The sequence below is a fragment of the Lepisma saccharinum genome, chromosome 10 (assembly GCF_977018435.1).
Source record: "Lepisma saccharinum chromosome 10, izLepSacc3.1, whole genome shotgun sequence".
Classification (NCBI taxonomy): domain Eukaryota; kingdom Metazoa; phylum Arthropoda; class Insecta; order Zygentoma; family Lepismatidae; genus Lepisma; species Lepisma saccharinum.
In genome coordinates, this window is record NC_139238.1 from 15,988,359 (window position 1) to 16,002,203 (window position 13,845).

General features: G+C 38.0%; 1 protein-coding gene across 1 annotated transcript in view; it reads right to left on the reverse strand.

Moving 5' to 3' along the window:
- LOC145994228 (polyunsaturated fatty acid 5-lipoxygenase-like) overlaps positions 1-13,349 on the reverse strand; it is a 62,151-nt gene extending 48,802 nt beyond the window's left edge. Inside the window, exons 1-3 of the mRNA XM_083130325.1 lie at positions 13,303-13,349; positions 7,544-8,283; positions 97-141 (exon numbers count right to left, since the gene is read on the reverse strand). Of these exons, the coding sequence (XP_082986451.1) occupies positions 97-141; positions 7,544-8,038 (540 nt within the window). The 5' untranslated portion in view covers positions 8,039-8,283; positions 13,303-13,349. The remainder of the gene's footprint in view (positions 1-96; positions 142-7,543; positions 8,284-13,302) is intronic.
- Positions 13,350-13,845: the final 496 nt, after the last annotated feature.

Genomic DNA, 13,845 nt, shown 5'->3' on the forward strand with positions numbered 1-13,845 from the left:
ATTAAAACCCCGATAAAGTTATTCACGTAGAAACAGTAAAAAATGAACAATTCACGTACGTAACCAATAAAGATAAAATAATTTTTATGTACTTACAAAATATTTTTCTGAGAAGGCTTCATCGTCAGGCAATTCGGAAACCTGTTGAAGAAAGATAAAAGTTTGTTTGTTAATAAGGATGCAAAAATGTAAATTCACTACAGCTTCATAATTAAATGAAAAGTAAACAAAGGAGAATTATGATATTGGTTAAGATTAAAAATTGCCACTTTGAAAGGTAAAATGATATTGGACTCGTACAGTTTTGTAATTAACCCTAACTACCCGAGGGGGGGAGGGGGCGGTGCAACTGTTATTTTTTTAATGAAAATAAATTATATTGTTCTCTAGGGTGTTCACAATATTTCTGTATTACTTCTGTTCATAAAGACGTAAATGAAATGTAAATACGAGGCAAAATGCACTAGGTGGACATCAGTGGGGAAGCGTGGTCTTATGGAGAAGGCAAGCAATGCAGTACTCCAAAAAGGGGGGGGGGGGGGGGTTTGAAAGAAAGGGCATTTTAAATAATAATAATATATCCCCAACTCTTCTCTCAACAGGCATGCTTCTTAGTTCAAATTCATGGTCACGTTATTGATATAATAAAATACTTGCTATTACTTACAGTTTTCCATACACAATTTGAAATATCCATGTTTGTTTTGGTACATTCACAACACACCAAACAAAGAGAGCACTCACTTGAACAACTCGTTCTTCCCACACAAATGTTCCGAAAAGCTCCGAAAGTAACAGAAAAGTGATACCAACTTCGTTCTAAAAAAAATATTGTTCACGGGAGAGTAAAATAACTGACTTGAAGCTTAAAATTATATTAAGCGTTGGAATAATAGGTCATTAGAACAGGAAGAAAATGCGTATTTTCTAAAAATAGTATTTTGAGTTTGATAGCATTTAGCACTCGGCGTTTTTACTATTCGCAGGTCTGAGAAGAGAGTTTCATTGCTTTCTTGACATAAGTGTTATCGAAAAAACAAATATCTCTAATTTTTTCAGACCTCGGAATTTTTTTTAAAAGGTCCGCCCGCAACCACCGGACACTGGGTGGGGTTAAAACCAGTATTGCCACCACTGGTTCTCAGGAACAGGGAAGTAGGTGGTTCTTCTGTTGACTTCCGTTTCCTCAAAGGCAGATTTATGCCCATATAAAGACTTCCTGAGGAACGGAAGAATCGAGAAGCGGAAGCTCAATGTCAGACCTATCGCTTTATCAGTTCAGTTTGATTACATTCCTTTGTTGACATTGATAACTCTGCCTTGTTACTGAATGAAGCAGGAAACGTCACAATGACGTCAAACGTAAGAGTAAAAATCCTAAACGCTACACGAAGCACTCACACACTTCGCAATAGACTTCGCACTTCTTTCATTATATTAGCATTACTATAATAGAACATACTGTAAGAGCGGAAAAATTAATTCTTCATTTCCAAAGAGATTTACAATTCAGGATTAATCAGTTGCAATTTCCAACAGTAATTTTGTTTGTAGGTTCTGGTTCGAAGCGTGCTTCAAATTGTGGATCCAATCCTAATCAATATCTGGGCATACATTATTTGAGGTGTGTGTGTGTGTGTGTGTGTGTGTGTGTGTGCTGGCCTCAGTGGCGGAGTGGTTAGCAAAGTGCGCTACGACGCCAGGAGACTCGGGTTCGAATCCTGGCCTAGTCATGGATGTTCATTGTAAGTCCCCCTTCATCAATTTCATCGTATTATCACTCATCCTCATCTTCGCGATTAGCCAAAAGAGGCAGAAATGCGACGTAAAATAAACCAAATCAATAAACAACGTGCGCCCTGGTTCGATTCCCGGGACTGGATGAATTCAGGTGGGAATTGGTCCAGCAATATCATCCCTGCATGGAGCTACTCTGAGATTCATCCAGCGCTTAATAAATGAATACCCAGTGGCAATCCTAGGAGCTAACGGCGGCAGAAGCGTGGTACTGACCACACCGCTTCCACACATTTGCTGAGATTGTAAATGTGTGGGATCCTTAACTACGCACCCCCTTTTGCCTCCATGGCATCCTGTAATGTGGGGGGGGGGGCTTTCCTGATGGTGTAGTGTTCACAGCATCGTCTTGTAATTAAGGGGTCCCGGGTTCGATCCCCGTGGAGGCACATAATGGATCGGATCCCACTTTAAACTGACGCTCCAGTCCCCATTAGCCTATCTGGGCATAAGGTGAACTGAAAACAAAAACTGAAAATAATTGATGAATAATAATAAAAAAAATCAATGCGAAAATATGCATTTTTAAAAGATCGTGGACATTCATTTCTGCTGGGAATAAGCTTAGAAAAATACAGGGAGAATTCCCAGCACTACCCCGAACCCCTAGTGGCAGAATAACGGATTTATTTCGTGGGAGACAAGACTTCTGTATTATTTAGTTGTCAACTAGAAGAGATGTCTGTATTTTAGATTAACTCTTTCTTTATAATCAATTTTCACATGGACTGCACAGAATCGGCGATCTTCCATTTTTAAATCATCCTCAATGCATTCAATGGTAACAACATTAATGTTGTGAAATGATTTAATAAACAAACAAACCAAATAAGAATTCCTCAGCTTTCTCTGAGGGAAACCGAAACTTTCCTCTCACATTCACATTCCAGGCACCTTCCAGAAACAGTCAATAAACGACATTCATTAATTCATTGATATAAAAATTCTGGGCGCGTCAGCACGTAGGCCTTTTGGAACCGTCGCATTATATGGGACCGAGGCCTAAAATCTCCGTACATAGGTTAAAAACTGAGGGTGTAAAGGGGCACTCGACACATACATATAAGGACAATACAACAACCCTACAGAGGATTAAACTGGCCGTAGGTCCAGACGCCAGAACCTCGTTAGTCTGCAAATGCAGTTCAGGGTGTGCTATGGAAGAGTCAGTTTCAATCAGGAGCGTATATTGTAGGCTAGCTAGGCTATCTTCGAAGCCTGAAGTCTAGAGAATAAAATACAGGAGAAAAATCGATCAGAAATTGTAAATAATATTATTGATATCAGTGAGATGATGATGCTGATTCTGGAATTGGCATCCCGATTTCTTACGAGTTGGTATCCTGATTTCCTATGAGTTGGCAACCTGATTTCTTATGAGTTGGCAACCTGATTTCCTATGAGTTGGCAACCTCATTTCTTATGGGTTGGCAACCTGATTTCCTATGAGTTGGTAACCTGATTTCTTATGAGTTGGCAACCTGATTTCTTATGAGTTGGCAACCTGATTTCTTGTGAGTTGGCAACCTGATTTCCCATGAGTTGGCAACCTGATTTCTTATGAGTTGGCAACCTGATTTCTTATGAGTTGGTAACCTGATTTCTTATGAGTTGGCAACCTGATTTCTTATGAGTTGGCAACCTCATTTCTTATGGGTTGGCAACCTGATTTCCTATGAGTTGGTAACCTGATTTCTTATGAGTTGGCAACCTGATTTCTTATGAGTTGGCAACCTGATTTCTTATGAGTTGGCAACCTGATTTCCTATGAGTTGGTAACCTGATTTCCTATGAGTTGGCAACCTCATTTCTTATGGGTTGGCAACCTCATTTCCTATGAGTTGGTAACCTGATTTCCTATGAGTTGGCAACCTCATTTCTTATGGGTTGGCAACCTCATTTCCTATGAGTTGGTAACCTGATTTGTTATGCGTTGGCAACCTGATTTCATGAGTTGGCAACCTGATTTCTTAGGGGTTGGCAAACTTATTTCTATTCATAGCCTAGGACCACGTGACATAGTGAGATAGCCCAGATCTTGACTCAGTATACGCCACTGGTTCCAATATTACTCATAAGTTTATTCTCAATGCACCACACCGGTAATCTGATTAATAATTCCAAGAGTCTATCATTTTGTTAGACACTGCGTGGACAGAAGAGGATCATGAGAGCCTAGTAGAAATAAAAAATGAAAGTTTTTCATGCCATATTGAAGGCTTTGAAAGAACTACATATGTTCTTGTTTCATAGGAATCTTATCTAACATTCTGATGTAAGCAATATCTACTGTTTACATTAAAGTAAAAATAAATAACGTGAAAATGTTATCGCTTGAGTCTTTCCTTTGAGAGTTGCGTAAAAATGATCACATTCGGTGGCCTTTAAGTTAGAAACTCTAGCAAGGCATTAACATTTTTTTCAAGTTGTCTAACAAGATAAAGCATATCTTATCTCATATCTTATTAAAACATCACTTGACTTTTTTCAGTCCTTTGGGAATGGGAGTATCCCGGTGTAGTCAAAACTGGTGATATTCATTAGTATGGAATTAATTGAGTAATTTTTCCCTTCTAACAATGCATTTTGCTGTTCTATTGTTAACTCACCTACTCCTTCCCTGTTGTTTTGAATATCATTCTTTAGACACCGCATTTCTTAGGTATTCAACATTTTCTGCCCTCTAACGAGAACAAGCTAACGAAAACAATTAATGAACGCAGGAGGGGGGAAGTGAGTGCATGGAGAGGAAAACGCGACTGCAGCAACCAGCCGTTTCCTACTCGTTTTCTCCCCTTCCCTGCGAGTCATTGCTCCACAGATTCCCGACACAGAGTGTAGATCGAACTGTTCTTGTTTTCAGCTTTTAATTAATACCCTGAAAGGTAACATATCCTCTCTAGTTTAAAAACCCACTAAAAAAACTAACACATTTTGCCACTTATAGTTAAAGCACTAGCGGCCTTTGCGATGGCGAAACCGTAACCTCGTCACCTTGTAATTAAGGGGTTCCGAGTTCGATACCGGGTGGAGACACATAGTGGTTCGGATTCAACTTCGAACTCTAGGTCCGGTTCCGATTAGCCTACACGTGCATGAAGTGCATCTGATACAAAACTCAATTACAGAACTACCGTGCCCAGAATTTTATTTAGGGAGTGGGCTGAATCTGTATGAAAGGTTGGGAATCTATTTGATAGTGTGAATCCGGTGTGTGTGTGTGTGTATGTGCATGAATTATATAAACAGAAAACAAAACACGATAATGCTTTTCAAATGACAATAATCTCCTACCTATTTATTTTCATAAATTCACGAAACGCGTTCGTTAAAAATTATTCGGCTCTAAAACTGAGATTCGAAAACTTAGTTTGGTGAAGGAAAACATTGTCAATCATGCTTTTCGAGCGTAGCACAGATAATTGTGTGATCCTACTTGAGATAAACTTTATCAGTATTCTTAAAGTAAATTATTAGGATAATTTTTTTTTACATATTATTTTGAAACAGTTATTTTTCTATAATGAATTTGGGGGGCTGCAGCACATAAGCCCTTCACTTCCATACGCGCTTGGCTACAAGTGGCAAAGATACTAGCAGAAAACTAGGTTAAGAGTAAGAGCTCCTACGGCTAGTAGAGAGCCTCAGTCACGAACACCTGCTACATCCCACACAGATGAATAATTTGTATTGGAAGGTGGTAAATGGATACTCATCTGTTATCGCTCTCAACTCCTTCTGATTCGACGGAAATGTTTCGTTCGTGTACACAGTTAGGTGATACTGTAATATATGTTTTGCACACGTAAGGAAGTGTACAATATATTTCTTTGTGATGTAAGACAACTTCTTCTAAAGTATTACCAAGGTGGATAGTCTAACGACAAGACAGAAATCATTTCCAGATTCTTTTGAGGATGAATTTCCCAAACTTCAAGAGCTATGTTTTAAAAGTTTTAACGGCTGATCCTTAATTTGGAGAATATTTCTTACAAAAATAATGATCTTAAAGCTGAATTTTATCACACTCTACGGTCCTGATGAATGAGTATACTTTGAGAACAAACCACTGTATACTGTATATGCAGCGTTATTAAAAATGAATGGTATAAAAGTAAGGTTAATTTATTTTTAAGTGAAAAGAGATACAAAAGCAATTCTGGTGGGAAAGAAGAAAGGAAGGTTGTAAATTTATAGCCTGTGGTTGTAGTTGACGTAAAATCCGCTAGAGGCGCTACTTTTTGTTGATAGCTAAAATGGCAACAACGAAGGTAGAGCAAGCATACCTGGCCTCCACGATCCCCAGATCTTACTCCATGCGACTTCTTTTTATGGGGATTTGTGAAAGACCCTTTGTACGTTCATCCATTACCACAGGACCTGGATAATTTGAAGCAGCTGATCTCTCATGGAGTGGAGCTGATAACCGAGGATATGTTGGAACGCGTCTGGCAAGAAATATATTATCGTTTTGACATCTGCCGTGTTACCCAGGGTGCTCATATCCAACATTTGTAATTGCCCAGGTAAATTTACAACCTTCATTTCTTCTTTCCCAACAGAAATGCTTTTGTATCTCTTTTCACTTAAAATAAATTAACTTTATTTTTGTACCATTCTTTTTTTAATAACTCTGTATATATTTAAAAATTCATATGTGAGGAGGAGGTTGTCTGAAAGATTAGTGCACCGCTGTGTATCAAATTTCCGCTGATTTTGTTCACGAAATGAGTCGGATGCAGAGCCCACCGATGCATCGTCTGACCATTGCGCTACACCGTAAAGATGCATACACCCTGCCCCCTTCCTTTATCTAGATTGATTGATTGATATGTTACTTCGCTTTTTGTGCCACTTTTGGCTAATGGTGAAGATATGGATGAATGAACGCTCATAAAGAACAACCATGTCCAGACCAGGATTCGAACCCGGGACACCTAGCGTCGTAGCGCGATGTGCTAACCACTCCGCCACTGGGGCCGGTCCTTTAGCTAGAGAATTACTCATAAGACGCAGTTGTTGTTGTCCTTTCGCCTACCCTAACATGGACTAGGGTTGGAGTATTTACCAGCAAATATTTTTTTAAGAGGATCTCAAACACATCGAAGTGGTTAGCACAGCGAGCTACGACACCAGGGTTCACGGGTTCGAATCCAACCCTGGGTATGGTTATTCTTTGTGAGTGTCTCATCATCTTTATCTTCATTCATCCTCATCTTCGCCAAAAGTGGCAGAGAAGCGAAGGAAAATAAAACAAGTCAATCACAAGATATTTTGAGTAAATTCCTTTGGAATTTACCAAAAAAGGTAAATTGCAGTTTATTTTTATGCATGCTACGATGAGGATAAATGGCTGACTGATTAGGTGAATGACAGGATAGAGGGCATTCCAGAGTTATGTGTGTGACATTTCACACATGAAGTGTAAGATTCTAGACATGAGATTGGATTAAAATAGTCATAATTAACTGATTTCATAGAATTATGAAATACTTTGTGGTGCCTGCTGACAAATGAAAAAACTTGGGTATGATAACATAGCCAAGTTACATAACATAACATAGTTACGTGTGTGACGCTTTAAAAATGGAGCAAAATTTAACTTCATTTGTCTGTGAAGCATATAGGCTACAGATGCTAATTATTTTTGTTGGTGTAATGTGCAAATTACATCCCAGGATCGAATCTGGGACTTTCGTAGGGAGTTTAGCTGACCACCTAAGAGACAGCAATGGAGAAGACTTACCTGCAGCGGTCCGTCGTTGAAATTCGCCGTGTATTTGTAGATCAGCCTCTTCTCGGCGAGTTCAAGCTCCCTTCTGTCCTTCTGCTGGTCTTCCTGGGGCAGGAACGTGTCGTACTGGTAGAAGACGTACTTCAGGTTCGGCTTGACCCACCTCTGCACGGGAAACACGTACCTCGCATTGTGAAGCTTGGTGTGCTGCACTTCCACCCTGTCCACGAACCAAGCATCCCCCAGACCGCTCGAGTCCCTCCAAAGGGTGATCTTCTCCACGTGACCGAACTTCTCCACACCCGACACGCTGTACGTGTACGTTTCGCCACGTTCGTGGTCGTTCACGAGCAACCGATCCAACTTGATGTCCTCGACTGCGGTGCCGCAATCATCGTGGATCGTAATCCACACGTTCGCGTCCGTTCCGGCACCTTTCTTGTCCCCTGTCGTCACGTGGATGTACAAGCTAGGCTCGCTGAAAAGGCTGCTGAACGCGCGACCCATATTCACCAACTTAGCTCACGGCCACGCTGTTTGCGATTATGATGCTCTTTAAACTAAGTACTGGACGAAGTGGCATGCTTACTGTGCTGTAGATAGACTAAAGATTACGTTGTTATGGCAACACAGGTCACGTGGCAACAAGCACTGTCGTCTACTTGAGGATTCGTGACTGGGCGGTGTTCCTTCTGCGGCTGTCGATATGTGTGCCTGTAATTATGGACACTTTGCTCTTTCTTACGTTGATCCTGAAAGCAGAGAAGAGATACGTATATTTTCAAACTTTCATGTGGAGATTTTGCCTTATTTCTTACCGCCTCCCTTACAGGAGGTTATGTTTGTTTTATAACTCCACTTTATGCTTAGACCAATCGAGACTGAATCTGCATTTTAAAGTTAGGTTCCATCAGAAATCAAACCCGGTACCCCTTTATTGCGAATTGAGAGTTAAGCTTCCATATACGTTACAAGTCGTAAGTCTATTAAAGTTGTTTTTAATCCTGAACGAAGCTAAACATAATAGTTGTCCGTGCCCTTCTGTTAGGAACAGAGAACATAGTTTCTATTATAGGTACATTTTGGGCAGTGTTTGGCTTATTAGTATTTTTCAGTTTTATTATTGCATTTTTATCATTTTCTGAGATTTCGTGCACCTTAGTCATATTTTCTCTTTTCAAAAGTTGGAGAAAGCTAAGGTGGGTTCGGCCTTCCTATCCACACAAAGTACCCTGGATGTGAAATTTTCAGAATCATTTACTTTGGAACGAGAACGCTCACTCCCGCCCCCCCTCCCTCACCACACCTGCTCCACACACGGAGAAATAAGAAGGGAAAGAAAAAGAAAGAATGAAGTCATAGATATCTTGTTTTGAGTCCACTTTATGCACACACAGGCTAACTGGGACTGGACACAGTTTAAAGCCGGATCCGAATCACTATGTGCCTCCACCGGGGAATGAACTCAGGACTCTTAATTACAAGGCGACGAAGCCCGGGAGAAAGAATGAGAAATTAATTAATTAGAAGAAATAGAAGGAGATAAACAGAGTGGAGAAGAGAGAGATGGAAAGATAGAGAAATGATTCGAGGTTCAAGAATGGAAGCAGGTTATCATCACTGGGAGAATTAAACAAAGGAATCACAAGTTGAACAAAGAACCATTTAAATCGAAAATTGGAGCTTAAGCCAGAAACATAATCGACATACCGTATATTTTGTAGCTCAACGGCAAAGGATAGCAACGGATTACGTTCGTATACGGTTCCTCTTCATTTCTAGAAGCCTAACCCGATAGACATGTACAGAGCATTCCTTGACATTCGCTACGAGACTCGGCGGCAAGCGGCCCGGCATCAGCGCTTGTCTCTCCCGGCGAACGGGTCCGCGACAGTCGCACGCTACAGTCTGTTTGTTTTCGCTCTCCCTGCCTTCGCTCTCTTTCCCTTTCTGTTGACGTTGCAGACTGACGCCACTATAATCCTCGCTCTGAAGTTGTGTTGTGTCGTGTCAGTGTGTTGAAAATTGTGGCTTAATATGGCACCACAAAAGTTTACATTACAACAAAGGATTTATCTTGTCGAGTGTTACTTCGGAAAGAGGAATTGTGGAGAAGTGCGACGACGTTTTGCAACGAAATTTCCTGGTGTTCCCGTTCCACATAGGACCACTATATTAAACCTCGAAGGAAAAATGGGAAATGTTAAAAATAAAGTATACAAAGACAATCCGCACACCATCCGTGAGTTAAAAGAGAGTATTGTACGAGAATTACAGTAGACGAACTTGCACGTGTAAATGCCAAGAATGTGTTGCAGCAGAGGGACATCATTTTCAACACCTTCTGTAGTCAAGGTTAGTACACAATATGAAAACTGTAATTATAATAGCCGACTCTACCGACTGTCGCGGACCTGTTCACCGGGAAAGACAAGCGCTGATGCCGGGCCGCTTGCCGCCGAGTCTCGTATCGAATGTCAGGGAATGCTCTGTACTACACGTCTATCAGAAAGGGCAAGAGCAAATTTTAAAATGAAGAGATACAGAAAAAGTAGATGGAAACAAGTGAGAGATGGAGTGTGCAAAGAAAAATATAAAACAGAAGAAAGATAGGAAGAGAGACAGAAACGGAGGAAGAAATAAATAAAAATAGAGATAAAGAAACAAAGGATGGAAGAGAGAAAGTAAGAAAGAGAAAAATTGAAGCAAAGAGAGAGAGAAAACATAGAAATAAGCATAAAGAAACATAAAGAAGGAGAGATATAAAAATAGAAAGAGGAAGGGAGAAATAAAGATAACGAAATGAGAGTTAAAGGTAGAGGATAGTCGAGATTGAAGATACAATTTCAAGTGGGATCCAAATGTTGAATGTACCTCTACCGGCACGATTAAAGAGTGACCACATTAGATTACCACTAAGCTACCGGGGAGGCCCTGAACTCTCTACCCATGATATACTCACTGGTCCTTCATTCTTTCCTTCCTCGATCTAAAGGTTAAGGTAGAGTGGGTGTCCATGCATGCAATCCTTTCGTTCCGCATTGCTAGGGATTTTCCAAAAGCTGTGCTTCAGGAACAACTGCTTACATCACCAAATCATATCGGTTTGCTACGAATTATGTAAAGATAGCTTTGGCTACGCTGGCCATGTCGCATATCAGGGAGGATAAACTCATGATTTTTATTTAAAAAAATCATATTTGATGATTTATTTTATTTTAATCGGATTTTTAAAAATTTAAATCGATTTTTTTACTGTGGCTTAATTATAAGGACAGATAGCAATTGTGTTACTGAATATCAGATCTTGAGTGGAGAAATTATAAATTATGGAAGTGTAGGCTGTAGGATGTCTACAAGATGCTATTCATTATTTTCTGTGATTCTAATAATTATTTAACACACTTTGTTGCGAATGATATTTTAAGAAACAGATGCAATTGAATTGCATTACGTCACGTGACTTTAAACTTGAAAACTTTATAAATATATGCCAAAATGTTAAAGAACAAACATTCTGTAATACTCCTTCCTTTCTTTCTCTACACTGTTTCTTAAATTCAAACATTTTCACACAATCAGAGAAGGCAAGGGCAAATTACACAAAATTCAATCAGTTTTGGAAATTTAGAAATGCAATTATCACTAAACGATGAGAAACTGAAAAAGGCCTGACTTTTCTTTTCTAAAAAAATGAATCTGTTCAATCCATTCTTACCTCTAGTAAAATTCGAAGCTAAAGTAGGGAACATTCAAACTGACAGTATGATACATAAATTGTGAACATCTGGTGAGCATACGTACATGTAGCCCTTCAGTAAAAAATGTAGTGTTATTGAAAAATTTAAAAATCAGCTGTTTCTATGGGATTACATAACTACCTCCTATCAGCCCACAGGAAAGATAAGATTTTCTTGCATTTGTTTGACAATGATGCAAAACTGTCAGTTTTTCAACGATCATTAAATAATACTTTTGAATAAGTACTGTTGCATTATATTTAGTTGTATTGGAAAATATCTAATCAGCCGTTTAAATAATCTTTCGGACGAAAGTTCTGCATTCGATTCATTTCAAGTGCATGGCTATCTCATTGTATTTATACAGTCAATTCACTATTCATTCTTGTCGTCGCTATTAACCTTAAGAAGTAGACATTTGACGTTGAATAACCAAATGCAAATTTAAATAGAGTCATTTAAAACAAAACATCTATTTTTAAATAGATATTGTATTGCATATAATTGTTGTTGGATGTGCATAAAATGGACTTAAAACAAACTATAAGACTTGAGAGTGATAGAAGTTCACGTTATCTCTACGTTAATCCTTACAATAAATTGAACAATATTGTTCCATATCGTGGAATGGAAGTTTACTAATAGGGATAGATGTTATTACTTTATACTAAAGTATGAACTTTTGTTTTTGTTCTAAGAAATATTTAAATAAATTTAATAATAACTTGCAAGGCTAAGTAGGAACTGAACACACACACACACGCACACCAATGAACTCCTTACGACATAATGCACACGTTTAAATCAGGGGATATAAGCACAATGTATTGGGTATAAAACTTTTGAACAATAGACAAGCGACCTGGAAACATAGACGAACTACATTAATGCATTCAAAGCAAACACAAGTAGCACTCACTTAACGAAAACAATTCATTTATGTGTACATTTGCAAGCATTAAACATTACCGAAACAACTGTTGCAATGGTTCTGATTATGTTAATAACAATGAATCGTGAAGATATGTTATATTTTGATTGCCAAAAGTATTTTCAAACGATACTAAGCACCTAAATTATAGTTATGTTATTACATGCTCATACATTTTGTGAGACAAAATCCTAGATTCGTTTTTGTGTAAAAGAGGATATATGTAAAAGAACAAATTCTATCTATTTTAAATCTAATGTAAATCTAAAAGTGTATATATACTTACTTTCTTCCCAACATCACAGAAACTCATCACGTTCTAATGTATTTCATATTCGTTTTTGTGTTGGTTTTATTTATGAAAATTAATGCGTTCATAATATCGATTAGTTTTTCGTTAGTGTATGGTGGAAAAAATATGCAACACGAATGCCATATTTTGAAAAAGAAAGGTGTTCGAAAAATTTCGGTATTAATTAATGATTTTAATGTTTGGAAAGTTTAGTTTAATTTATTGAAGTGTACGAAATCACACATTTAATAATACCTTCATGTACTTAATTTGACATCATTGTACAAGGTCAAATTGCTTTCCTTTGGTATGAGCTAGCAATCAAGACAAGTAGCCTTGCAAGACAAGAAGTATACATTTGTTTATTTAAAATAATCATCATATATTACTTAGTAGTTTTATTTGTAGAATAGTAATGTTTCAGTAATTTCAATGACAATATTAAGTAAGTTATTAAGTACTGATATTATTGGAAATTCCACTATTGAACCAATGTAACGTTTTGTTTTTAGAGTGAGTGGATTATATTAATTAGTACTCTTAATTTAAGAAATTCGAAGGAAATTTTCGAATTATTATCTTCAAATTTCCTTATGTTTCATATGATTTGTGATACTGATAATATTACAATGGATAATGATGAAAATAAATAGTTGGGACTGAACGGATGTGTTCATTTTGAGTATAACTCCACATCAAACTTTCCATTATTTCATTTCCTTGTTTTAAATGAGTATGTGTGTGTGTGTATGTATAAGATATATATATCCTATATTATTTAACTTGTCGAACACAAATATCTACTTACCTTTTGCAATTCGATAAAAATTCTTTAGGCTTTCTTCTCAGAAAACGCTGCGGAATAAACAAGATTATCATTCTGTAAGGTCAATTGTTAGCTATTAGAAGTTCAAGTCACTTCCGGGGATTTTTAATACCTTCAGAGCCACCTGGTGATATGTTTTAATAAAGTAATGATTTCATGACTGCACAAAGGGGCGACATTTTCGGAAGGCTAACTGAAAACTTCGTGTAGGCAAACGAGGCCTCTGCTTTTGTGATTACCCCTTCGCCTATTTAATATAATAAGCACTCATCCTCATAACTTAATCAATTAATTTTCTATTTAACTTATGAGTGTTCAGAAGTTAAGTTGATGTTGGCAGATATTCTACGAAAACCTAAATTATAGTTCAAATCAAGAAGATGAGTATGAGTGATAAAGTTGATGAAGAGACACTCGAGATTCTAACCTGAGATACCTGTCGTTGTAGCGCGTCGTGCTAACCACTCCGCCACGGAGGACGACCGACATTGATGTGTTTTTTTTTAACAAAAAGCAGGTTAATTT